The following is a 26056-nucleotide window of genomic DNA, read 5'->3' on the forward strand; positions in this document are numbered from 1 at the left end:
TTCATATCCTTCTCCTCCAATCAGAAGAGAGGACGGGAAAAAAGAGAAAAGAGAGAAGGGAAAGATCCCCGAAAGGAAAGAATTGAAAAATCGAGTCAAGCTCACAGACATATGTTATGGGACAAAGACAAATATAGAAAAGCTTAGAAAGAGAGAAAGAAAATGAGGGGGACGAAAGTAAGAAAGAGACAAATTTTAAAAAGTTTTTAAAAAGAGAGAAAAAAAGAGAAAATATTCACGGCAAGCCCAGCCCAGGAGAGGGATAGGGCCAGTGCCCATTGTCCAGACGATTCCAGGCCCCGCCTCCAGGCTGGCTCTGTCCCAAATACCTGCACCCAGGAGCCAGCCTTCGGTCTGAGTGCCGGAGCCCGGGGAACCGCAGCCTCTGGGCACTACGCGGTCCCCAGCACCACCTGCTGGACAGACAGGGAACTACACTTATCCCGGGAAGTTCCACTTTGGGGCCCTGGAGGAGACTCCTGGTACCCCCGCAAGGCAGCCAGGTGGGCGTAAAGTCTCCATTTCTCAAAGAAGGAAGCTGAGGGTCCCAGAAAGACAGAGAATCTCAGATATGGCCACTCAGCAAGTATCAGGTGTTGACAGATTCAGGAGCAGGCGAGGGTGTCTGACTTCAAAGGTCCTAGTCCAGCCCCCCATGAATGAACCCACGTGGCAGACACAGAGGTTAGAGGGGCCCGCTTGGCCACAGATGGGTGTGGCTTGCGCCCCCCGCTCTGATCACTGTGCTGACCCTGCTTTCTTCTATTAATATTTAGCCGTGATTCACCACTGCTTGGCCCTGGGCTATAGCATGGAAGGGGTGTGGTTCCTGCTCTTACTGCTTGGGGGAAGGTGGACCACCTGGGCCCTGCCCTCATCCTGGAGGAGCAGAGAAGGAGAGGCTCCGAGAGACGCCAATGCGGGGCTGCGCCTGCCCCTTGATTCTCCATTGGACAGCACAGTGACTCCGGGTCACCAGGTCCTCCCCGAGCTGACATCGCCATGGCAAGTCCAGAGCTAAGGATCTGGCCGTCAGCGTGAGCAGGCCGGATAAATGAGTGCTCGGACCACATGGCTCCAGGGAGCTGGAGAGCTGGCACCCTCCTCAAGAAGACAGCCGCTCCTCATCTCCAGCTGACATGTAGCCAGGTGGGAATGTGGACCAGTGTGACCAGAGCTTCTGATTTTTTCTTTAATCTTTTTTTTAAGAGGCAGGACCACACTACGTTGCCCAGGCTGGAGTGCAGTTGGCTATTCACAGGTGTGATCAAAGCGCACGACAGCCTTGAACTCCTGGTCTCAAGCAATCCTCCCACCTCTGCCTCCAAGTAGCTGGGACCACAGGTGCGCACCACCACACCCAGCTCAGAGCTTCTGATTTTTGAGACAAACTAAAAATCAGAATTCAGAGATGAAATCTGCTGGTTCATAAATATAATTCATTTTTTTTAAAACACCGTATCAGGAAGGAAGTAAAAAAAAACCCACATTTAGTTCCAAGTTTCAGCCTGGAGCCATCAGTTTGAGACCTCTTGTCTCCTGCAAAAATGTCCACTTGCTCTGAGAGGCCCTTCGTGCTTAGTTTTATACTTGGAGAAACACATCTCGGAGAGGCAGGTGGGCCCGGCTCTCCCTCCCAACTCTGCAAGCACAGCTCTGAGCCTGTGAAGTATGCAACTTGCTCAAGGCCACAGAGAGCCGGCTGGAAACCCAAGCTGCTCCTGCCTACGGCCCCAGGAGAATGTATGTTCCTTCTGCGGGCCCCCAGGGTGGAGGAGAGGCTGAAATCAATGCTTTCTAGAAACGTGTCTGCCTGAAGGAAGACGTCAAATCCTCCCTGTTGACCTCAAATATAGATTGAGGTAACAGGTCTTCCCTCGAAGTGATTTTCCCTGGATCCAAACACTGGCCTCAGATAATTCTAAATAATCAATCCATGACTGTGCCTGAAACCCCACCAGGATTCCCTCTTGCCTGTTACAGTATTGAGTCCTTTGAAACCTGTAACTGAGAGACGCGAGGCTCTCTCTCTGGGAGGGATCCAATCTGGGCCTTCAGAGAATGTAATCTGCAACAGGTTAGTTTGGAAGGAAAAGAGACTGAAAGAGAAGGGGCTCGAGTGTGAAATGGCAGGGCTGGGTGCAGCACCATGGTACAGGGGAGTCCCAAGGGTGGCCATGACCCAAAGGAAACTGTCATTGATTTCAGCATTTTCCAAAGGATTGGAAATCGGGAAAAGATGGAATAAAGAAGAGGCCATACGCAACATACCGAAACCCGGTCTCTATAAAAATTTTTAAAAATTAGCCAGGCATGGTGGTGTGTGCCTGTAGTCCAGGCTACTTGGTAGGCAGCATACTGAAACCTGGTCTCCACAAAAAAATTAACAAATTAGCCAGGCGTGGTGGCACGTGCCTGTAGTTGCAGTTACTTGGGATGCTGAGGTGGGAGGATAAATTGAGCCCAGGAGGTCGAAGCTTAAGTGAGTCATGATCGCGCCACTGCACTCTACCCTGGGTGATAAGAGCAAAAGACCCTGTCTCAAAAAAAAAAAAAAAAAAAAAAAAAAGGACGAGGGGGCACAGGGCTGGCACAGCAGAACAGGTCTGCAGCCCAGGGAATGAGGTTTCTCTGACTGGGCAAACAAACCCAGGCAGCTTCATAAAGATCACCTGGGCCCAGGCAGGTGGAGAACCTGCTGACAGCCTAGGATGCAGCCACCAGGCCCAGGTGTGCACGCAGACTCTCTGTTCTCATTGGTGCATTTCACGTCTGCCCAATAGGCCTGTTTGTGGCCAGCGTAAGTTCTGGCTGACTGGGGGCCCGGCACGACCATGTTGTGGGTATTTTGAACTCCACTCCCGCCCGGATCCAACAGGCCTTGCAGGTTGGAGCGAGGAGGATTCTATGGCACCCCTTGGATCCACACTGTCCCCTCAGCACAAGTAAGCCACCCAGGAGGAGGTGTGGAATTCCTGGGAAAACAGTCACTTTTTCCTACCTTCACAGTGAAATGGGAGCTCAGAATCCAGGGGGGAAAAAAGCTGAAATATCAAATAAGGCCTGTTATTTTCCTGTATACCTGGGTTGCAGGCAATCCGTGCAACCTCGGGTCGTCCTCAGCAATCACCCCACGAGAGAAGCTGCATCGCCCCATTATCAAGGAGGAAACTGAGGCACAGAGTGAAAACGTCACTGACTTCGGGGTCGCTGGTTCAAGGCCCCAATGCAGAGATCAGCACTGTCCTCCATGAGGCTTTTAAAGCGCGAGCTCATCCCCTAGTGCCCCCGGCCACACCCACCCCCCAAGCCACCCACCGCAGATGAAGCAGATCACAGCCTCGTTCTTTGTATTATAAACTGACTTTTAATAATAATAAAAAATCTATCAAGAATTTAACGAGAAGAATCTGTACATTTTAAAGTAAACCAGTGCACAATGCGCTGGCCCTGGGCCCTCCCCCATTTCCCGCAGCAGGGCTAAAGCGGGTCCTCCTTTGTCTCTGATGCAAGATACAGTGACAAGGCCACTGCCTGCCCTCGTGTATGCTGTGGCAAGAGAGGGAAGCGCACCCTGGAGGGCGGGAGGCTTGGATGCCAGATGCTGGGAGGGCTTCAAGCTCCTAGGCCTGGGGGCAGCAGGGAGCCCCCACCTGAACTCACCACCTGCCAGGGGTGACAGGCGTCCCCCCGCTTCCTCCCCAGCTGTGATCTTTCCCTGAAGGCATACCGAAGCTGGGGGGACAAACTGCTGAGGGGGCTTGTGTGGGTCCCTCCTCCCCGGCAGGCAGGGTGGCTTCCTGTGCTCTGGCTGGTGATGTCCCAATCGCCCTGCTCTGAGAAGTTACCATCAAGAAAATAAATCACAGAAGCCACCGCCCGGTGTTTCCCAGTGACCCTCTAACCCGTGTGACACGGCACCTCAGGTGGGGCTCCATCCCCTCCAACTCCAACCCTGGCCGGCCACCTCTCAGGCCCTTGTAGCCAGTCACTCAAAGAGAGCGAGTTCTAACACCGGCCAACCGCTGGAGAATGGAGGGTGGGGGAAGGAATCACAGTCGATACCTCAAAACGACACCTTACAACCCTAATATTAACAAACAGGAAACAATGACTTTTTTTTAATTTTTCAATAATTTAGTTTTTCTTTTGTGCTCTTTTTTTTTAGTAGAAGCGGGAACAGTTGTCAATACTACCTTCTGTTGGTCCCCTGTTAGACAACATACCATTCTTTGAAATGTAAAATGTCAAATATATAAATCACACAACTTTAGAAAACACAAACTTTGACAACACCAACAACAACAAAAAATCCCAAAATAAACCAGAGATTTCACGCCATATAAATAAAGTCAGAGCAAATCTCGTGCCCAGGGCTGGTGGCCCCAGTTCCAGGGGCGGTGATGTCCAGAGCTGGTGTGGCTCTCGGGGATCCTCTGGTAACAGGCGTGATGGAGGCCCCGTCTCTCCTTTCGCGACAGAGCCAAGTCTTTTCCAAGTCCACCAAGCAGGTTAGTACAGGGTTAGGGTGAACCTGGAAGCTAAGATGAGGAGGAGGAGACACGTGTGGTCACCTGGAATGTGGACGTTGAAGGAAACCGGGGTTTCAAAAGTGCAGGCGGAGCCATCCCGAGGGAGCCGGGTGGCCCCATGTGGCCTCCATGACGTTCCCTTGGGTTCTGGGGATGCAGGAGCCGAAGGCCAGGCACCAGCTGCTCCCATCAGCTCTATGGGTCTCCAGCACCCCTCCAGCTTCTGGCAGGCGTGTGAAGAATGGGCCGGCCCAGGGCCAATCAGCCAGCTCGTCATCACAGAGAGGGTGACCAGGCTTGTCCCGGAAGGAGGTGGGGAGGACGCTGGGCAGGTCCCGGAACAGGCGGCCGCGGAAGCCTTGGGCCATCCCTGGAGAAGGCCGGCGCTGCCTGCTGTGTCCTCCCAAATCCCAGCTCCAAAGGCTGCGGCCCAGCGTGGGGCATTTGGGCGTTCAGAGGTCCCCATCCACCGGCGGCTGGCAGAGGCGGTAGAGGCTGGGGATGGAGGCAAAGAGAATGAGGAGAGGCCGGGGCGGGCCAGGACCTATTTGTATTATTTCCATTTTTACCTGAACATGTAATTCATGCCCAGAAACCCAAACTCACAGGTATATAAAAGATGCAGAGAAAAATATCTATGCTGTCCATGCCTTCTGCTGACTGCCAGGCCCCTCCCCACAGGCAGTCTCTGCCCACTCAGAGACTGGCATTTACAAATGAAGACGTGTCTACAGGTGCACGTGTGCGTTCAGCCACGTGGGGGTGGGGCGCACATTCCACACTAGTGGGGGCCAGATGGCCACAGCACTCTGCCCCTTACGCAGTTTCACTTGCTCTATCCTGGGAAACTCTATATGCAGAGATGGTTTTGGAGCCGGGGGACCAGACAGGAGGCTGCGTGGTGTCCAGGGCAAGCAGACTGCAATGCTGCACGTGTGGTCTGATGTGGTCAGCGCTCGGACTCCACGCCCAGACTGCCTGGGTTCAGAATCCCAGCTTTGCCATTTACTAGCTGTGTGACTTTGGACAAGATACTTAACCTCTCTGTGCCTCAGCGTCCCCACCTGCCAAGTGGGGATGACAGCCGGACTTGGCTCACAGGGTGGCTGTTTGGATTAATGAGTCCACAGAGGGGAAGCAATTGGACAGTGCCTGGCACAGGGCAAAGGCCGTGAAGGTATTGAAAGGAACCACGTGCCACTCGTGAGACACAAACAAGGCATGTGTGGAGCCCCCAGCGCCACAGCACGCACAGTGACTCTCGTCACCACTGGCAGCAGGTGTTGCCGGCGCTCTGTGGTTACGTAAGACTTTGCTGCTGGGGGGAAGCTGTCTGAAGGGTCCATGGAACTGTGGACTATTTTTACAACTTCTTGGGAGTCACATTATTTCAAAACAAGAGTTATTTAAAACTTGTGGGCAGATGACGACAGCAAACTAGGGCTGTGGAGATGGAGAGAGGATCAGACGGAAACAACGTCATGATCCTAAAGGGCCTACATGTGGCACCAAGAGGAAGAATGAAAACCACATGAAGAGAGGACAGGGTGGGAGGACAGGAGGAAACAGCACTCCCCATGCCAAAGACGGCAGGAACAGAGAGCATTCCTGCAAATCAGGCATCGCAGGCCTGGGCCCAGGCTGCTGTTCAGTTCACATTTCTGTAAATGGCTAAAAGGTTAGCTTAGGTTGGATCAGCTAAAATCACAGAATTCTTAATTCCACCCCAGGTTAAAGCGAGCCACTCAGGGGTCAGGGACTCAGGGTAGGGGGCACGGGGTGGGGGGCACACGGCATGGGACACAGGGTGGAGGGCACGGGGCGGGGGCTCAGGGCTGAGAGGGCATGGGGCTGAGGGCACAGTGTAGTGAGGTGGGAGGATCTCATAGAGTCACCGCCTCATGGCACACCTGGGGGCTCATCTTCCCGGTGGGAGCAGGAGCTCCTTTGGGAGGTGACAAAGTTGTGTCTGTTGCTCCTCAAAGAGGTTCCCCATAAATGAGGGGAAGCCCCATCTGAGCATTAAGGGTTAGGCCAGGAGCATGATGCCAAAGCCAGGCCTGGGTCCTGGCCAGCTGGGAGTGGACAGGAAGGGGCAGACGAGGCAGCCACTCACCGCGGAGCACCCTGGGGCATCTGGTCCTTGACTCGCAGGTTTTTGGCCAGTATCTCCACCCTTGGGCCCTGGAAGAAGGAACCATCAGGCAGGGGCCTCTGCAGGTTCAGGGCACATGAGGAAGCACACTGGGGGGTGGGGGTGGGGCCCAGAAACCCAAGGACCCAGAAGCTAAGATCCTTGCTCCCCTCCAGATTCAGAGAAGGCTCAGGTCTGGGGCTGGTGGCTACCAGCCGCTCATCCCACCCTGGCTGCAAGCATGCCACGCCCTCAGCCCAGGGTGCTGGAGGACCCTGTGGCCAAGCGGCCTCACCTGCTTACGCATGATGTCCGTGGCCTGCATGATGCACTTGGGCAGCAACCCGTGGCTCCGTGCCAAGATGGCCGCCTGCTCCAGGGACACGCTCAGGGTGCTCCTGCAGCAGGGGAGGGAGGACAGCGGGTGGGCGGTGGGGGGACAGGGGTGGGGGGGGACAGCGGGAGTCAGAGGACAGTGGGTGAGAGCTGGGGCGACTTCCTATCCCTCTGAGGCCTCCCAGACCCAGTCCTGACCATCACGGCAACGCCTCCTCCTGCTGTCCCTCCCCGCTTGCTCCTCTTCCTCCAGGCAGCCACCACCCTCACTGGCAGGCACTCTGGTGCTTCCCCGTCTGCAGAAGCCCTGTTGAGTTCCCTGTGACATTCCCAGTGCCTCGCTCAGAGGAGGACTCGGTAAATATCTGCTGAGTTAGTGGGGGACTCCCTGGGAGCCTCACGACTTGTCGGCTCCGTGGGGTTTGAGATGGACACATCGATTCACACCTCTCTGGGTTTCTCAACAGTTCTAGAACGTGGATTCTGCAGCGAGACCTCTAGGATTCCAATCCTGTCCCTCCATGTAACTCCTCTGTGACCCTGGGTAGCTGAGTTGACCTCAGACTCCCTATACTATTAACTATGAAACAGGGAGCATGGTGGTGCACAGAGGACCCTGGCCCAGCTGGAGGGGCTGTCCTGGGAACCACAGGAAGCTGAGCAGCATCCTGGCCTCTACCCACTAAAGGCCAGGAGCTCCTCCCTCCCCTAAGTTGTGACAACCAAAAATGTGTCCAGACATTGCCAAATGTTCCCCGGGGATAAAACTGCCCCTAGGTGAGATCCCCTAAAATAGGCCCCACTACTGCACTGGTAGAGAAAGATGGAAAGGAGTTAATCTGCATGGAACATCAATGACCTAGGAGGCAGAGAGCACTGGCCCCATGAAACATTTATTCAGCAAATGTTTCTTGAGCACCTGTCTCAGGCCAGGCACTGCTCTAGCCTCTGGGTAACAGCAGAGAACAAAAGGGGCCCCTGCCCTCTCAGATCCGGCCCTGCCCTGAGGGAGCCAAGGAGGAAATAAATACCCCAATAAAGGCTGTCTGGGGAGTGGGGGTGAGGGCTGCGGAGGAAGAGAGGGTTGGGAGGGCACTGAGTGGGGAGAGTGGGCACGGTTTGTAACGGAAGGTCAGGAAGCACTCTGGAGAAGGTGACCTCTTCCTCCCTGGGATGAGCACTGGGGACAAAGGATGGAGGTAGGAGGCAGGGGAGCCTCCAGTGAGGTCAGGAGGCCCCATAAACCAGCCATTGCTATGGTTAATGTTGAAGGAGGCTTCCGGCGGAACTACAGGGCACAGCTCTCACACACACTCACTACAGCGTTAGAGAAGCAGGTGGCTCCACAGCCCTGCTAGGACCACCTGCTGCTGCCATCCCATTTCACAGACAGACTAACTGAGGTGCAGACAGAGCCAAGGCCTTGTGGGGGCTCTACAGGCAATGGCAGAACCAGGATTGGAACCCAGCCTTCCTGCCTCCTTGCCACAGGCCCCCAAACTGACCAGAAGCTAGGCCAGCCCCTCCCCACACCCCGACTCAGCGGGCAGCAGCTCACCTCTGCATGCCTGTGCCACACATGACCATCTGGCAGGCCCCCAGGCGGTAGCAGAGCTCCGAGGAGATGGGGATGAGGCCGGCGCCCACGCTCCCAGCAGCACCAGGCTTTGGGTGGACAAAGGACTTCATGAGGCGGCAGAGCTCATCCAGGGCATTGATGGGGCGGATCAGCTGTGGGGGGTACCACACATACTCGGGGAGTTGGAGGAGGTCCTCACAGCCCCTCAGCCCCCATCTGGCCCTCCTCCCCCACCATATCCTTCTAATCCAGCTGTTCCTGCAGCTGCCTCCCAGCTCACCCCTCTGGGGATAACAATGCAATTCAATCTTCTATAACCTCTGCTCAAGAACCCTCTGTGGCTCCCCACTGCCCTACAAGCTGGCAGTCAGTGTTGACCATATATTTCAGGTCTAACCTTCCAACCTAATTCTCTTCACCTGCCCAGGTGTGTCCCCAGTGAAGCCTGAAGAAAGTGCCCTCTCCCAGCCCGTCAAGACCAACACAAGCGCCCCCTCTCCAGAAAAAGCCTTCCCTTCTGCCCCCAGCATTCCCTGACCCCCACGTGGAGGTGCAAGGGGTGGTTCACTAACAAGCTGTGCTGTGGGGACATTCTGCCAGCCAGAGTGGAAAGTCCCAAACGGCTGTGCCCACCCTCCTCCCGGAGCCCCCAGCTCACAGCCCCAAGACAGCACCCCAAAATCACCAGCACATTCAAGGCCTGCCTGACCCTAGAAAACCCAGAGGCCAAAAGACACGTGTTGAGGGTCAGAGGCAAGGAGCCCAAGGAGCCGAACTATCGAGGCCCCTCAGAGGGAGCTGCTCCCAGCTCGGGGCAACGGGGACATGTGGCAACATGGTCCCCAACAGCCAGATCTTCCCATTCCTCCAGAAAAGCTGGAAGCCTCTGTTTTTACGGGAAATCTTTTGATTTCTAAAGGTTGACAGCAAATTTGAAACACATAAACAAAAAGAATACCATACAGGTTACATCTGTCATGAGGTCCAGGCTCCAACCTCAGAGAAATGCTGTGGTTAATAAGGCGGATTGGAGTGGCAGAGATGGGCGGCTGCCAGCGAAAATAAATCATCCCAGAAAGTTGGGAATGGGGAGGAAGCTATCATGGGAGACTTCCTGGAGGAGGAGAGACTGCAGGGTCTCAAGGGCTTTGGGGCTAGAATCTGCTGGGGCACAACCCTGGGCCTGTCTGAGTCCTGACTCCTGAGCGCCCCACCCTGCCCAAGCTCCCTGCAGCAGGAGGGCACGTGGACATACCTGGTCTATCTTTACCGCCGTGGTGCTGGCATCCGTGGGCAGGTTAGACCGCTCCAGGTAAAATGCCCTGCGAGAGAAAGATGGGAATGAGGCGGGGGCCACCACACCCACCATCCTCCTGCCCCTACCCCGGTCTCAACTCCTGCAGCCACCGTGACTCCACCCTCTGCCGACTCTCAGAATGAAATCCCTGAGAGCGCCTGCAGGCTGTGCTCACCCGCAGGCACCTGTTCCTACAACAGCCGGGGGGAAAGAGGGGCCTCCTGAGCACTCCTCCAATGCCACCCCTCCCTGCCTGCCCGTCCACAGCAGCCCCCAGCCCTCTGCTCCCCAGGCCCTGGTCCTGCTTTTTCTCTCTTCTGAGCACTTCTCACCACTTAGTGTCTCATGGCTCTAGGCTTACTGGTTTACTGTTCGTCTCCCCCTCCAGAACAGGGGTCAGCGAACTTCTTCTGTGAAGAGCCCAACGGTAAACATTTTATGCTTTGTGCACTGGAGAGTCTCGATCGCGGCCACTCAGCTCTGCCATTGCAGCACAAAAGCAGCCACAGAGGATGTGAAAATGAGTGAATGCAGGTGTGCTAATAAAACTTTATTTACAAAACAGGGAGACAAGGAGGGCCAGATTTTGACAACCCCTGCTCTAGAATATATGCTCCATGAAGAACAGGACTTTGTTTTGCTCACTGTGCATTCCCAAACAAGCACCCAGAACAGTGCCCAGCCCGCAGAAGGCCTCAACATGTGTGAATGAAGGGATGAATGAATCATCAGACAGGCAGGACTCAGAATATTCCACAGATGGCGCAGAACAGACTGATGACAGCCCTGATCAATCCAAACAGATGCCAGTTTTCAGTAACTGGGCTGGATGCTTTCTCTGAGCAAACGAATGAAGCCTCATTCTCTCATTTCCAAATGATGAAGCCCAGACCCGTACTCATCTCCCTGGGCTCTTAATTCTCGGCCTGCCTCTGTCACAGAGGGAGGTGGTGAGACACACGCAAGAAGGGCTGTGGGGGAGGGTGGTAGGAGTGGGAGCTGCAGAACTTAGAAGCTGCCTCCCAGAACCTGTGGTTCCTCCTGGTGATACCTGGCTCCTGCTCTCACCCCTCCTCCCCTGGGGTTCTCTTCTGAGCAGCCAAGGCCCTGGGAGCCGCACCCCTCACTCATAGGCCCAAGAGTCCCAAGGTCCCCTGTCCTAGCTCCCACCCTCTGCAGAATGAAGCCGGCTCCTCTCAGTAGGAAAGACCCACTTTGAAACCAAACAGACCCCAGTTCAAAGCTCAGCCACTGCCTGGCTGTGTGACCTTGGGCAAGTGTGTACACTTTCTGGGCCTCAGTCGCCTCCTCTGTAAAGTGGGATCCATGGCCTACTGCCATTGAGAATCTCACGCAGGCAATAGTCCTGTCACACAGAAGGTGCTCAAGAAAGGGTGTGCGGCCCATTGCCCATGCTGGGGGTCCGCCTGGCACCTTCCATGCTAATGCCCACTCCACGTGGAGGTTTCCTGACTCCTGCCCCCAACGGGGACCCCAGGCGGATACCTGAGTTTGCGGTAATACTGCTGAACTTTCTCCAGGGACTGCGCGTTGATGTCCTGCTGCAAATCCTCCGCGGCCTGGCTGCCTGGAGAAGGCAGCCCCTCCACGTTCTCCAGCACTGGGAGGGGAGATGTCGGGGGCGGGCAGGCGGTTGGGAGCCGGTGTGCTTGGTGGCCTTGGCCCGGCCCCCGTGGTCCTCCCTGCCCCAGGCCTGAAGCTCACCTTTCGTGAACAGCGCTGTGTGCAGCCTCAGGCTGGCCCCACCCTCCAGGCGGGAGGGCAGCTTGGAGAAGTGGTAGCTGTCGAGGTAGAAGACGACCTTCAGCGCCTGCCGGCTGCCCTCAATGTGGTAGAAGACGTTGGTGTCTGCGGAAGGACACGGGGCAGGGTGACTCACCACCGAGGCCAAGGCCAGGGGAAGCCCTGGCACACCTCTCCAGAACAGCTGGCACCTCCCTGCCCCCAGGTCCAGGGGGGCACCCTGGGACCTCCCTGTTCTCCCGACTCTACAGGGGTAGCCTCAGACCTCCCTGCCCTCCTGCCCTCTAGGGACAGCCTCCAGCAGCCCTTCCCTCTCACTCTCCGAAGAACTGCAGCTGACACCTCCCTTTCGCCTGCTTCATCAGCTCCTAGTTCCGCTGCTTAATTCTTGAACCTGATGCGGACTCTGCCTACTTAGGGGGTCCACAGCATTTGGGGTCAGAGCTTCCCCGGCACTCCTTGTACCCTCACCCGGTAGCCCATGGCCCCTGCCTGGGAAAAGCTGCCCTCAAACAGGGCATGCATCTGATTCATAGCCAGAAGGAAGCGCTTAGGGCAGGGGGTGCAAAATATGGCACCCAGACCCCATCCTGCACCCATGGCAGACATCACTCATCGATCAAAGCTCTGCCCGAGCCAATCTCAGCCTGCAGACAGGCAGCTGCTGCTGCCTATCAATTCCAATTGCTACTCAAAGAGAACCTGCCCTTCATCTAGACTCTAGTCCATGCATTTTCAGCAGGAGAGACACTGTCCCCAAGGAGGTGAAAACTGGCTCGTGGGAAGGAGAATGAAAACACTTTCCTCTTTTAATGTATAATAAGCACAGATGCACAGATAAACAGACATAGGGTATACCCGTAGTATTATAATTTCATGGGGGTGCAGCAATTAGGAAAAATTGACTAAAAAGGTTTTTTATGAAATTAAATAAAATCTAATGAAATGAAAAAACTGAGAAACACTAATCCAGTGCCTGGTTCCTAATTAAACCCACATGCCTCAGAAGCCCCTGGAGGGCTTTCAGCATACAGGCCTCTGGGCTCCACCTCCAGAGTTTCTGAGGCCGTAGTTCTGGCTGGGCCGGAGAATATGCCTTTCTATCAAGCCCCCAGGTGCTGCTGGTCCAGGGGCCATGCTCTGAGAACCCCTGCTCTCAGAAGCAAGCCCAGAAGTTCCCAGCCCTGGCTGCACATCCAGACTATCCAGCACCCAGACCCCACCCCACAAACCGATCAGAATCGCTAGGGCCCAGGGCCCTGGGATCATTGCAAAGTTCCCTCAATGATTCCAGAGTGCAAGCAGGGCTGAGACACACTGGTCTAGACTATGAGCTCCAGGAGGGTAGGAATGAGGACCATGTTACATGGCCCAAAACGCAGCCTGACATATACTATGTGCTCAAAATTATGGACATGTAAATAGATGGATGGATGGACAGATGGATGATGGTTGGATGGATGGATGGATGGATGGATGGATGGACAGATGTTTGGATGGATCGATGGATGAATGGATGCATGGATGGATGGATAAGTGGGATGGATGGATGGATGGATGGACGGACGGATGGATGGATGGATGGATGCCTGGATGGATGGATGCATGGACACATGGGTGGGTGGATGGGTGGATGGGTAGATGGGTGGATGGATGGATGGATGGATGGATGGACAGACGGATGATTGGATGCATGGATGGATGGATGGATGGATGCATGGATGCATGGATGGATGGATGGATGCATGGATGGATGGATGGATAAATAAATGGGTGGGCAGGTGGAAGGATGGGTGGAAAATAGAAACAGAGAGAAAGACAGAAAGAAAAAGGGAGAAAGGGGAGAAAGCGTGGAGGAAGGAGAGGTGAGGACAAGAGCAAGGGAGGAAGGGAGGATGGAACTTAATTATGGTACTTATTTAAGCCCTTTAAAAATCTTAACAAGTTTTCACATCTCTAGGGAATAATTTTATGAAGAATTGGGTACCAGTGTCATTCTCTTTTAAGAACTGTTGGAAATAGCTGGGTTCATACAAAAAGAAACCCCTCTTTTTCCATGTGTGCCCCAAAGTTCGGCTCTCACACTCATGTTGGAGGCATGAGGTTTGACAGCACTGAGTACTAAGCCCACCTTGGGCAGCTGGCCCAGAGGCAGGGGAAGGACAGGGTGACCCCAGAGAGCTGTCCCTTCCACCCCAGGACCCCACCTCTCACAGTGGGGGATGGGAGAAATCACTCACTGGCCACATAGTTCTCGTCCAGCTGCTTAAAGGAGAAGGTGACATTGTCCAGCTCTGACAGCGTCACCCAGATGTCCTCCAGCATGGTCCGTTCCTCCTTCTGCAGGAAGAAGACAGCGCGGAGGAGTCTCAGATGCCAACCCTGCCCCAGGGTTTCCTATCAAGATGCTGAATTCAACTCTAGTCGGCACTCCACACTGTGGGCCCCCTGGGTGCCAGGTCCTGAGCGTGACTCTCCAGAGTGGATGTGAAATCATGGTGTGCTCTGTGGCTTGTCCTGCACTTTCAAGGGTCATAGAACCCATCTCTGCCTTAATTCACTGAGTGATCCTAGTAAAGTCACTGCCTCTCTTGCCTGGATCACCAACTAGGCTTCTAACTTAACCTTTTCGAGCCTAACACACTCAAATAAAAGTCCCCAATTCCTTCCTCAACCTCCCCCAGTCGGTCCCATGTCAGCAAATAGCACCAGCATTCATTCGGTCATCCAAGATCCAAACCTTTGACTTCTCAGTTTCTCTCCCGCTCACCCTGGGCCTGGTCCATCACCAAGTCTGATGGGGTGACACTAAAACATCCTCCGGACCCACCCATCTCCCTCCAGCTTCCTGGCCACCACCAAGGTTCAAGGGTCCACCGTCTCTCGTCAAGATGACACCAGGTTTCCCTTCTGCCACTCTCTGCCCCCAAACAATACATCCTACAAGTCAAGTTTTGAAAACTTAACCCAAATTATATCACTCACCCAGCTCCAAGCCTCTGAACCCTCCGCTGCTTCCAGATTAAAGTCTCAGGCCCTACAGATCTGGTCCCCACATCTCCCTAGCCCCTGCCGCTCCCCTCTGGCCACACCAGCCACTCTTCAGGGCCTTTGTACATGCTGGTCCCTCTACCCCGCACACTCTTCCTCACACTGTCTGCCTGGCTGGCTGAGGTCTCAGCTCAAGCGTCACCACCTCACACAGCCTGTCTCTGACAGAGAAGCTGCAGTGCCTGCCAAGCTTCCTGTAGAGACTGCCTTCTCCCCACCTTCCTTCCCTCCTCTGTCCTTTCTTCTTCTCAAGCTGCTTCCCCCAACTAGGAAGTCAGCTTCAGGCCCCCAGCTCCCAGCTCAGGGCCTGGCACATCGTGGTGTTTGGAGAATGAAGGAACTTGGCCCAGCATCCCCATGTGAGAAGAGGAAGGGGACGGCTGAGTGTTCCCTGCTTCCTCCCTGAGCCCCAGGTCGTGCATTCTGAGAATCAAGTGATGGCCAATCTCGTGCCAGGCAGGCGTCTTGTGCAGCAGCAGCCAGCAGAGGGCGCTCCAAGGCCAGGCCTCCCCACCAGCCAGCAGCAGGGGCTCCAGGAGCCAACCTCAGAGGCACTGGTGACTCTCAGGTCCTGGCCGGATGTCCAGCAGCATCCCTGGCTTCCACCACCCCACTCCCACCTCAGGCCCTCAGTTGTCACAACCAAAAACGTCTCCAGACATTACCAAGTGTCCCCTAGTGGGGAAACTGCCCTGGACTGAGAGCCGCTGGTCTGTAGCATGGATTCTATTATCTCTGTGTGTGTGCCTCCCTCCCTCCCACTGGGACAGAAGATCCCTGGGTACAGGGACTCTGTTTTGTTCACTGCTGGACCTTCAGTGCCTATAAAACAGCACACAGGTGCTCAACAAATCGCTGCTGCGGGAATGACGAAGCCCGGGGGAGCCTGAATGGGCAAGGGCTCCCTCGACCCGGCCTGGGCGGGCACCAGTAGGTGGGCCAGCGGGGCCGCCCTCCCGCCCCACTCACTCACCACGGTGGCTGGCGAGAGCAGGGACTGGCAGTGCAGCAGGACGCCCGTGGCCGCCACCTGCTCCAGCCACTTGCGGCTGGCGTCGCGGCTGCTCTCCTCGTACTCGCCATTGTTGTTGTAGCGGTAGCCCAGGGCCGCCAGCAGCTGCTCGGAGAAGGTGCACACGGCGGCCACCAGGGCCTGGCAGAAGATCGCGTCTCTGCGCAGCTGCAGCTCTGTGTCTGGGGGCAGAGGGCAGGAGGCCTTGCTGGAGGGGTGCTCCCGTGCCACCAGGAGGCCCACACCCCAAAACCCTGGGTCCAGGACCCCTCATGGAACCCCCAGCAAAGGGCTAACATCAGGCCAGAAATTACTTTTTGGTGGACATCCCAGCCACCAAAAGCCAATTCCACAAAAATCAATTCTACAAAAAGCAAGCCCATTTGCCAAAACTGTTCTCTCAGTGATTCATCTGCCTGCTTTGAAAACCAAACAAACAAACAAACACCTTGTGATTTTCCTAAGGGTTTCCCAAGACCCTCACCCTCAGCCATTTCTCCTCTCATTATGGGATTCCTTGGCCTTGGCTAGTAGAATGCCAATGGTGCTAAGCTCTTCTGCCAAGCTGCACATGTTCAGAAATGCAGTTTAGCATTTTCTCTATTTTGGAGAACTATGCTTTCTTCCTTCCCCCACCTCTGCCCTTGCCCCTGTCCTTGACCTTGGCATGGTCTGAAGAACTGGACAGTTTCAAGCAATTGGTCTCTCAGGGTCCCAATCTTCTGGAAGGAATTATTTCCAATGGCCGGCTTCTGGCCAATGAGTTTTTTAGTGACCAAATTTGACCCAGATCCTGCAGTAGCACCCCCTTGGCTAATTTCTAGAAAGAAGGCAGGGATAGAGAAGGTCTCCAAGGTTCTCCCGCTACCTCCTCCCCCTTCCTCTTCCCCACTCTCTGCCGGGTGGAAGCCCCCAGGCTGGGGCTGAAGGCTCTACCGGCACAAGGCCCCCTAACATCGTCCTCTATCCCGGGGCCCCGTCAACATCCACCCAGGCCTGGGCAGTGGCACAGGACAGGGCTCCTGGCTCCAGTGCCCTGAGACTTGTCCCTTGGACACAAGAGGAAGAAGCAAGTTTCAAGTAGCTCTTGGAGGGGCTCCAGGCCAAAGCGTTGCCTCCCCCCGTCCAGGCCCTGAGGGCATGGATGGTCGGCCTTGGGTGGTGGAAGAGGCCGGGTATGTGCCCCCCACACACCTTTAAAGGCCTCACCTGTGCACTTCAGCAAGGCCAGGAGCAGCTGGTTCTTCCCATCTGGAAGGAGAAGGGAGACAGAAAGGGGGACGGGCTGGGAGGGGGCAGCAAGAGGTGAGGGCAGAACCGGGCCCCTCCCCATGGCACCTCCCACAGTGCTCTGACCCTTCACAGCAAAGCCCTGGCACCCAAGGCTGTGCTCAAGGAGGTTTTATTGATTGTCAGGTAAACTCCAGGAACCCCTGACCTCAGGCAGTGGAACCCCAACTGTGAGCCCCATCTGTACGTGCAAGCCTGGGACACAGATGGAACCAGCCCCTTTAATCCCTGGGCCACAGCCCCTGCCCCACACCTTGTTCACGTAAGTATGGTCACACACACATACAACCTAGATACACACGTATCCATACACACACACACACACACATCAACAGACACCCAAGTGCATGCCACACACAGAGACACACATATATACTCATACGTAGACTCACATATGTACACACGCAGGTACACATGCACCCACACAAGCACACAGCAGACACACAAGTGCACACCACACACGTGCACTCATCTGCAGACTCACATATGTACACACACAGGTACACACACATCCACACAGACACACAACAGACACACGAGTGCACACATAAGACATAGACACACACTCCTAACAGCCTCACATACATATTCTCATCCTACATGGGCACGGCCCTACACACGCCCTGTCCTGCAAAAAAAGCTCAATTCTTCCAGGCCCAACATCCTGTTCTCTTTCCTTAAAAAAGATGCTCCTCGGCCCACAAAAGGGCTTAGAAAGATGTGGAAGGGCTTTGGATTTGGTTTATTAGGTGCCTTCTTCCCCAGGGAGGACTGCAGGACTCAGGGCTGGGCAGGGTAAGAACGAGAGCAGCTGCAGTGGTGCGCGCTTGTCAGGACTCACCACGCCAGGCAGCCAGGCCAGAACTCACCACACCAGGAAGCCAGGCCAGGAGTCACCACGCCAGGCAGCCAGGGCACTGAGCGCATGACCTATGCTGACTCATTTAATCCTCCCGACCACACGGGAAGGAGGCAGCACTGTGGGCCCATTTGACACAGGAAGAGGCTAAGGCCAGAGGCGTCAAGGAACTCGCCATGATCACACAGCCAGTAAGTGGGTGAGCTGGGATTCAAGCCCTGGTGGTCTGGACCCAGAGTCGATGCTCCTCACTGGTTACACTTTTGGAGAACAGGACAGATCAGAAGCAGCAGAGACTCCGACTCAGAGGCTGCCATTCCCCGAGGGAACAGCCCAGAGTCCTCTAATCTCCCACTGTCCTGGTCAAACATCTCCCTCGTCCGGATCCTTCTAACCCAGGAGTCTCAGACGCAAATGCCGGCAAGGGCCAGGCAGGTGATGTAAGATGCGTGGAGCAGACGCCAAGCCACAGGGAGTGGTGGAGACTGGGGTGAACTGGAAAGCACCTCGGCCCCACGTACACAGAGCGGCCGCCACTCCTCTCCACCAAGGGAGGATGGGAGACTGGGCCTAGAGTCACCAGATCTTCGTGTTGTTCAAGAGCAGCCAGAAATCCAAGTTTCTATGTGAGAACCTTTGTCAAGCTGGAAGCAGAGTCACAGTTTTTGCTGCTGCAGCATCGAAACCTATCTGTGGGCCTGAATCTGGTCAGTGGGCTGCCAGCCGGTGTCCCTCATACCCTGATAATAACAGGAACTCACACATCCAATGCTTTGGAAGCTGAGAAAGAACAGGTTCAGCCTTTTCAACCTCCAAAGTCAGGGCTTTGTTTTGTTTTGTTTTGTTTCTGATTTTTGTTTTGATAGAGACAGGGTCTCACTATGTTGCCCAGGTCTCAAACTCCTGGGCTCAAGTCACGTCCTGCCCAGGGCAGGACACTCAGCTGAGAGAGGGCATCACTTCTCTTGTCCTCTCCCTGGGCATGGAGAAACAGGGGTCACAGAACTGGATCCATTCCTGATTCTCTCAGGTTCCACACCAAAAGCCATGGCCCCCTCCCCACCATGATGCACCCTCCCTGCCCACCGACCTTCCACATATCTCTGAATGTTGTCCACCAGGGTCTTGATGGAGTTGGGGAGGTTCCAGGGGTCCTCCTGGATGCTAATCTGGATCAGGCTCCGGCCACGGATTGTACACTCTTCTTTCTGTTTAAACTCTGGGGCAGGAAAGTGGCATGAGGGCCAGGGAAGGGACGGAGGTAGCGTTGGAGAACGGTGGCACAAAGGCCTATGTCCCATCACAGATCCCAGAGCTCATAATCCTAGATCAAGGGAGCTGGCAGGACTCCTGGGCATTATCGGGTCCACAGAGGGTAAGTGTGCTATTTCATGGTACCACACCCATGGCAGGCATTATTCATCAATCTCAGCACTCCTTCCTGCTGCTCTGAGACCAAGACTCCCCACAGCTGTAGCCAATCCAGTGCAGACCTCACAAATCAATCACGGCTTTCCTTTCGTGTAAGCCTGGATGTTGTAGCCACAGAAGGATTCTCAGGAACTACCTCCTCATAGCCACAACCAACTGAGATGGCACATGAGTTCTATCCCTTTCCCTACACAGAGGAGGAAGCCCACACACAGAGTGGGAAAGTGACATGCCTTAAGTCATGCAACTGGGCAGTGACAGCGCTGGGACTTACCTCTGGCCCCACCATTCAGAGGCCAGGAAGAAAAAGGCCCCTGCAAAAGACAAAGGCTCTTTCCTCCTGCAAGGTCCCAGTTTCTGAGATATTTGTGGGTTTGCTGTTTCTGCTTTCTGAAGTCCATCCCTGAAAGCTGATCCTGAGACAGCAGGATGTGCAGCTGAGCTGGGGAGCCCCAAGTCCTCACCACTTCCCACCCTCTCTTGGTGGCAACTGCCCATCTGCATTTCTATCTCCTACAATCTACAATGAGCTCCCTGAGGTCAGGGCAGTATCAAATTCATCTCAGGGTCTCCAGTGCCCAGTACAAGGCCTGGCACAAGCTGGTTCTGGGAAATTATTTACTGGATGTACAGAAGCATGAATGGACAGGTGGATGGATGAATGAATGGGTAGAAGGGTGAAAGAGTGGGCACACAGATGGAAGGAGGGAAGGATGGATGGATGGACAGACAAGAAGATGGATGGATGGATGGGTAGGTGGGTAGATGGATGGATGGGTGGGTGGGTGGGTGGGTGGATGGATAGATGGTAAGTGGGTAGTTGGGTGGAGGGGTGGATGGACGGATGGATCGACGGGTGCATGGGTGGCTGAGTGGGTGAATGGATGGATAGCTAGATGATAAATGGATGAGTGGATGGATAGATGGGTGGATAGATGGATAGACAGTCGGAGGGTAGATGGGTGGATGCACGGATAGTAGGTTGGGTGGATGAGTAGGGTGGGTAGGTGGATAAATGGGAGGAGAGGTAGGTGGGAGAACATAAGAAATTTCAATTCCTTTTCTCTCAATCATTTCAAGAAGAAAGCCTCAATTTGGTGTTGGTAAGCGCTTAACACTTCTTTAATTCACAAATCCCTCTCTTAAATGAAGAACAAAGAGCCCTTGGTAGGCAACAGTGCCTAACTGCGGTATAATGATATTTCGTTGCCGTTGTTTGCATTTAATTTATCATTATCATTATGGTTTATCATCAAATTTTGGCATATTATGCTGGCTTTTCATATATAGGGAGTTCAATAAGGTCCTTTCAAAATTAAATTTTTTAAAAGTGATACTTTTTAAAAAGTGATGTCAATAATAAGAAAAAAATGAGTATGGTTTAAAAGACATGAAGGAAGGCTGGGCACAGTGGCTCACACCTGGAATCCCAGCACTTTGGGAGGCCAAGGCAGGAGGACCACTTGAGCCCAGGAGTTCAAAACCAGCCGTGGCTACAAGGCAAACCATGTCTCTACCAAAAAAAAAAAAAAAAATCCAAAATTAGCCAGGAGAAGTGGCGTGCACCTGTAGTCCCAGCTACTTAGGAGGCTGAGTTGTGAGGATAACTTGAGCCTGGGAGGTCAAGGCTGCAGTGAGCTGTGATCATACCACTGTACTCCAGCCTGAGTGATAGAGTGAGACCCTTTCTCCAAAAAACAAGAAAGAAAGAAAGAAAGAGAGAGAGAGAGGAAGGAAGGAAGGAAGGAAGGAAGGAAGGAAGGAAGGAAGGAAGGAAAAGAAACAGGAGGGGAGGGAAGGGGAGGGGAGGGGAAGGGGGAAGGTCAAAAGAAAAAGAAAAAGAACCATTCTTGGCTCAGAGCCTACAAAAACAGGCCATGGGCTGCATGTGGCCCATGGGCTAAAATCGCTGTCCTGATGATCCTACAGTCGTTCAGCAGTAGGGGGCAGAGCTGAGCATTAGCCCGGGTATGCCGCCCTGTCTAACACCCTTCCCCATCGCAGGCTGTCACCTTGGACTGGCTATCCCCTCACCTTGTAAGCTGTGGTTCATGGGGAAATGCTTGGTCTCTTCGAAAGCCCGGCTCATGACTGGCCCCTTGAGGAGAGCATTGATGGAGTCCACCTGGGTGGCAAGAAGCCTGGGGTTGGTTTGGGCCCCGTGGCCCTACACACTGCAGACATCTGGGACCCACAGCCCCCGGGTCATGGGCCCTCCCCAGGTGTGACAGGAGGAACCCAAAGTTGCGCCAGGAGTGGGGCAAAGGTCCTACCTGGTTAAAGAGGTGCTCCAGGCAGCCATGAAGCTTGTCCTGCTTGTCAGATGGGATCCGCATGTCACAGGGCAGCTCATCTCCTGGCGGGAGGTAGAAGCAGCAGCCATCAGTCATTCCTGCCCCACCTCACACCATCCCCAGCACTTTCCTAAGAGGGGGATACAGCTACAGAACTCTAAACCCACAAGGGATGTGGAGTCTGAAGACCAGGTCCTGGCTGTGAGCCACAGGGCAAATCACCTGACCTCTCTGAGCCTCAGTTTCTTCATCTGCAAAATGGACAACAGGCACTAACGCATGACAAGATTGTAAAGCACTGCTACTGTTTCCATTCTGCAAATGAGGGACTGAGGAACAGAGAAAAGGACCTGGAGGCCACGTCTCCTGATTCCTCACCCAGCTGTCACACCCAACTCCTTCCTAGAGCCACCTGGGGACAGTTTGTGCAGTTGACTATCTTATGTGATGAAATATGTATCTAAAGTTCAGCAATTTCTTCCATTTTACTTGAGCTTCTTTTTCTTCTGTTAATTGAAGTATAATTAAAATTAAATTTTTATGCACAGACTATCTCTGAAAAGACACACAAGACTGTAGTGACAGTGGGAACAGCAGTGACAGCCTGAGAACCAAGGGTGGGGGGGAGACTTGTCACCATGCACCCTCCGGGGCCTTCTGAATTATGCACCATGTGGATACACAACCCACTTGCAAAATGAACTGCTTTAAAGTCTGAAGTAAACAAGACTAAAATAAAAAACAATTTCAGGCTTTCAGTAACGCCTTTAATCCCAGCAATTTGGGAGGCCAGGGCAGGCGGATCACAAGGTCAAGAGATCAAGACCATCCTGGCCAACATGGTGAAACCCTATGTCTACTAAAAATACAAAAATTATCTGAATGTGGTGGCGGGCGCCTGTAATCCCAGCTACTCAGGAGCCTGAGGCAGGAAAATCGCTTGAACCCGGGAGGTGGAGGTTGCAGTGAGCTGAGATCGTGCCACTGCACTCCAGCCTGACAATAGAGTGAGACTCTGTCTCAAAAAAAAATTAAAAAAAAAAAAGCTGTAAGTAGAGTATGATCTAATTTATAAAATATTGTCTATGTCTGTCTATCCATCCATCCACCCACCTGCCCATCCATGCATTCACAGGCCCCACCAATGAGCTCCAAATGCTGGCGAGGGTCATTTCTGGGGGAGATGATAAGACTCTCACTCATTTTTATGGACTTCTTTTTGTTGTTTGTTTGTTTGCTTGTTTCTTGAGATGGAGTCTCACTCTGTCACCCAGGCTGGAGTGCAGTGGCATGATCTGAGTCCACTGCAACCTCCCCCTCACAAGTTCAAGTGATTCTCCTGCCTCAGCCTCCCAAATAGCTGGGATTACAGGTGCGTGCACCACCACACCCAGCTAATTTTTTGTATTTTTAGTAGAGATGGGGTTTCACCATGTTGGCCAGGCTGGTCTCAAACTCCTGACCTAAAGTGATCCGTCTGCCTTGGCCTCCCAAAGTGCTGGGATTACAGGCGTGAGCCACCACGCCCAGCCATGGGTACTTCTTTGAACTGCTCTGTGTCATTTGGATTTTCGGTTTGCACATGTATCGTTTTTACATAAACCATGAGGTCATCCTGTTTAGTTGTCAGCACATGCATCACAACATTCATCAAACATGAAGCACACAGAATTGCACCGTGCATGCTTCCATTTGCTCCATCTCCATGACATTCACGGAGAACATCAGCTCTAAGAGGGCGGAGATGTTTGTTTCTTTCGCTGCCGCATTCCCAGTGCCCAGCACATAATATGGGCTCAAGAAATACTTCTTGAATGACTGAATGGAAGGAAATCAAGTACAGGACCATGCAATAAAATACAAAACAATATAACGCAGAGGAAAGTATAATAAAATAAACTAAAACTAAATCTCATGGGGAGGAGCCTCTCTCCCCGAGCACAGGCCGCTGCCGCTCCACTCACCAGACCCCATCTCGTCGCTGCCCAAGTAGGAGCTGTTACTTCTCACGCTGGTGTAGGACAGGACCGAGTCCCGATTGCTGTTACACTCGCTGCAAAGGGGCCCAGAGAAGGGGCTGAGTCACCCTGAGCTCAGGCCATCTGGTCCTGGCACCCAAAACCCACTTTCTACAGTGCAGACAAAACCCCTGGGCCCTCAGGTGGGCGTGCAGCCCAGAGAGGGCACCAAGCACCGGTCCTGGGTCCCAAAGGCAGGGAAGGCCGGGCCTGGTGGGTTTTCCACGCCTGAGGGCTGGGAAACGTTTCTAGGCTCTAGCACAGAAACACAGAAATAGGAGGAAGACGGTGAATCATTTTCACGCAGGTGTCACTCTGTCCAGTGTCCCCAGGGGACAGCCTTGCCCTGAGACACCTGCCCATTCCACAGGGCTCTGTCTTCCGTCTCCCCAGGCCCCAGCCTGGCTGGAAACCTCATGAGGACAGGGACTGGATTGGATTCCCTACGGCCCAGGAACTCGGAAGGTGTGGGAGATCAAAACCCAGGATCCTGACATTTTTTCCTTCACCTTTTTGAAAATTAAAGGAAAAACTGGAGGACCCAAAAATGTAAGAATGAAATCCCAGAGAGAGGGCAAAATCTGAGACTATGGACATGAGGCTCTGGGGGCACAAAGTGCCGCAGCAGCCAGATACAGACGCCAGGCGAGCAGGCAATGGGAGATCAGGCAGATCCCTTGACGACTGGAAGAACATTCACGCTGCAAGGACGGGGGGGAAGGTCTGCCTTCTCAAACTGTATCAGTTCTGATTTTTGCCCACAAACAGTTGAAGCACCCTCTAAGATTCCACTGTAACCACCATGGGCAAATGTGATGTCACCTTTCACTGGGACCACAGTGCTGGTTTATCTGCAGTAAGGAATTAAACTTACCCATTATATGGCTTATTACAGGAAACTGAGTTTTAGTCTATTTAACCAACTAGTTAGGACCTCACTGATCTTGTTATAATTAACCAGTAGAAAATTTAGATCTTCTCAGGTTAGGAGGGGAAAAAACTGCACTCTTCCTCCTTGGACCAAATAAACATAAATAGTGCTTGTTTCAGAAACCATATGTCTTACACTGAGTTTGCAAACACACCACAGAATCTTGCCCTTGTGCCTGACAACATCGTGTCAGCATGTGTGGGGTGACACCGAGGCAGAACAGATGGGTCCACGTGGGGATGACCCTAAAATGTCAGCTTTGCAACTGGGGAGCCTAAGTGGGTTTTCCAGGCTCAGGGGGCTCAGATAATCCCCCAGAACCATGCTATCAGCAACAGCACCCTGAGCCCATTGCACCCTGAGAAGTGTCCACTGATTCTGATGTTGCCACGGGTCCGTGGCCTCACCTGTCCAGGGCCATCCTCATCTAACCTCAGCCCCCTGACAGTGACACCCACCTGTAGGAGTCACGATAACTCATGGTGTCGTGGCCTGAGTCTTCCTGGTCCTCCTCGGCCACCTTGAAGCACACCTTCTTGATGCCCCCATGGTCACTCCTGTCCATCTCGCTCTCTTCACTGACCAGGGGCAGGGAGGAGGCCTCCTCAGCCAAGGACGCGTCGCAGGACCCACCCGAGGTGGGCTCTGTGATGGTGGACAGCAGCCTACGGAAGCAAAGACCTTGAAGTCAAAGATACAGGCCTGGCCCTTTATGTCCCTTCCCTGAAAATCCCACCAGCAGCTGCAGGTGTGAGCACTGGCCCTCCTGTTGCGGGTGGGAGACTCGCAAGTTCTTTCACGGCCAAGCTACACAAGGCTCTACCAGAAGGTGAGGCAGGAAGCCTTTCCTGTGAAGACCCTGAGAGCAAATCCTTCCACCTCGATAGGCTGTAGGGTCTCAGTGACAACCATTCAACCTGCTGTTGCAGTGGGAAAGACCTGGACAGTGTGGAAGCAAATGGGCGTGGCTGTGTTCCAATGACACCTTGTTTAAAAATGAAAACAATCAGCTGGGTGCAGCGGCTCACGCCTATAATCCCGGTACTTTGGGAGGCTGAGGTGGGCTGATCACCTGAGGTCAGGAGTTTGAGACCAGCCTGGCCAACACGGCGAAACCCTGTCTCTACTAACAAACAAAAATTAGCTGGGTGTGGTGGCGGGCGCCTGTAATCCCAGCTACCCGGGAGGCTCGTATGAGAATCGCTTGAACCTGGGAGGCGGAGGTTGAAGTGAGCCAAGATCGCACCACTGCACAGAGCAAGAGAACCCATCTCAAAAAAAAAAAAGAAAGAAAGAAAGAAAAGAAAAGAAAAGAAAAAGAAAACAACAGGCTGAAGTCTGGACTGGGCCCCTAGGCCATAGCTCATCAATCCCCACTGTAGGGTGTGACAGTTAAGAGCACAGGTTTTGAAGCTAGCTAAACCCCAGATTCAAATCCCAATCCCAGTATTGCCATTCCTCAAGCTAAGTATTTAAACTCTTGGAGACTCGGTTTCCTCATATGTAAAATGGGATCATATCAGTATCT

General features: G+C 53.7%; 1 protein-coding gene across 2 annotated transcripts in view; it reads right to left on the reverse strand.

The window, feature by feature from the left end:
• Positions 1-3344: 3344 nt before the first annotated feature.
• Positions 3345-26056, reverse strand: part of PREX1 (phosphatidylinositol-3,4,5-trisphosphate dependent Rac exchange factor 1) — a 204426-nt gene continuing 181714 nt past the window's right edge. The window contains exons 26-40 of one of the 2 annotated variants that reach the window (XM_016938084.4): positions 24987-25193; positions 23544-23632; positions 21559-21641; positions 21320-21410; positions 18945-19073; positions 16915-16956; positions 15667-15887; positions 13883-13982; positions 11604-11747; positions 11385-11499; positions 9837-9903; positions 8561-8733; positions 6962-7064; positions 6649-6716; positions 3345-5027 (exon numbers count right to left, since the gene is read on the reverse strand). In XM_016938084.4, the coding sequence (XP_016793573.2) occupies positions 4985-5027; positions 6649-6716; positions 6962-7064; positions 8561-8733; positions 9837-9903; positions 11385-11499; positions 11604-11747; positions 13883-13982; positions 15667-15887; positions 16915-16956; positions 18945-19073; positions 21320-21410; positions 21559-21641; positions 23544-23632; positions 24987-25193 (1675 nt within the window). In that variant the 3' untranslated portion in view covers positions 3345-4984. The remainder of the gene's footprint in view (positions 5028-6648; positions 6717-6961; positions 7065-8560; positions 8734-9836; positions 9904-11384; positions 11500-11603; positions 11748-13882; positions 13983-15666; positions 15888-16914; positions 16957-18944; positions 19074-21319; positions 21411-21558; positions 21642-23543; positions 23633-24986; positions 25194-26056) is intronic. The other variant, XM_016938085.4, reaches the window with a different exon arrangement.

This window comes from Pan troglodytes, chromosome 21 (assembly GCF_028858775.2).
Source record: "Pan troglodytes isolate AG18354 chromosome 21, NHGRI_mPanTro3-v2.0_pri, whole genome shotgun sequence".
Lineage (NCBI taxonomy): Eukaryota > Metazoa > Chordata > Mammalia > Primates > Hominidae > Pan > Pan troglodytes.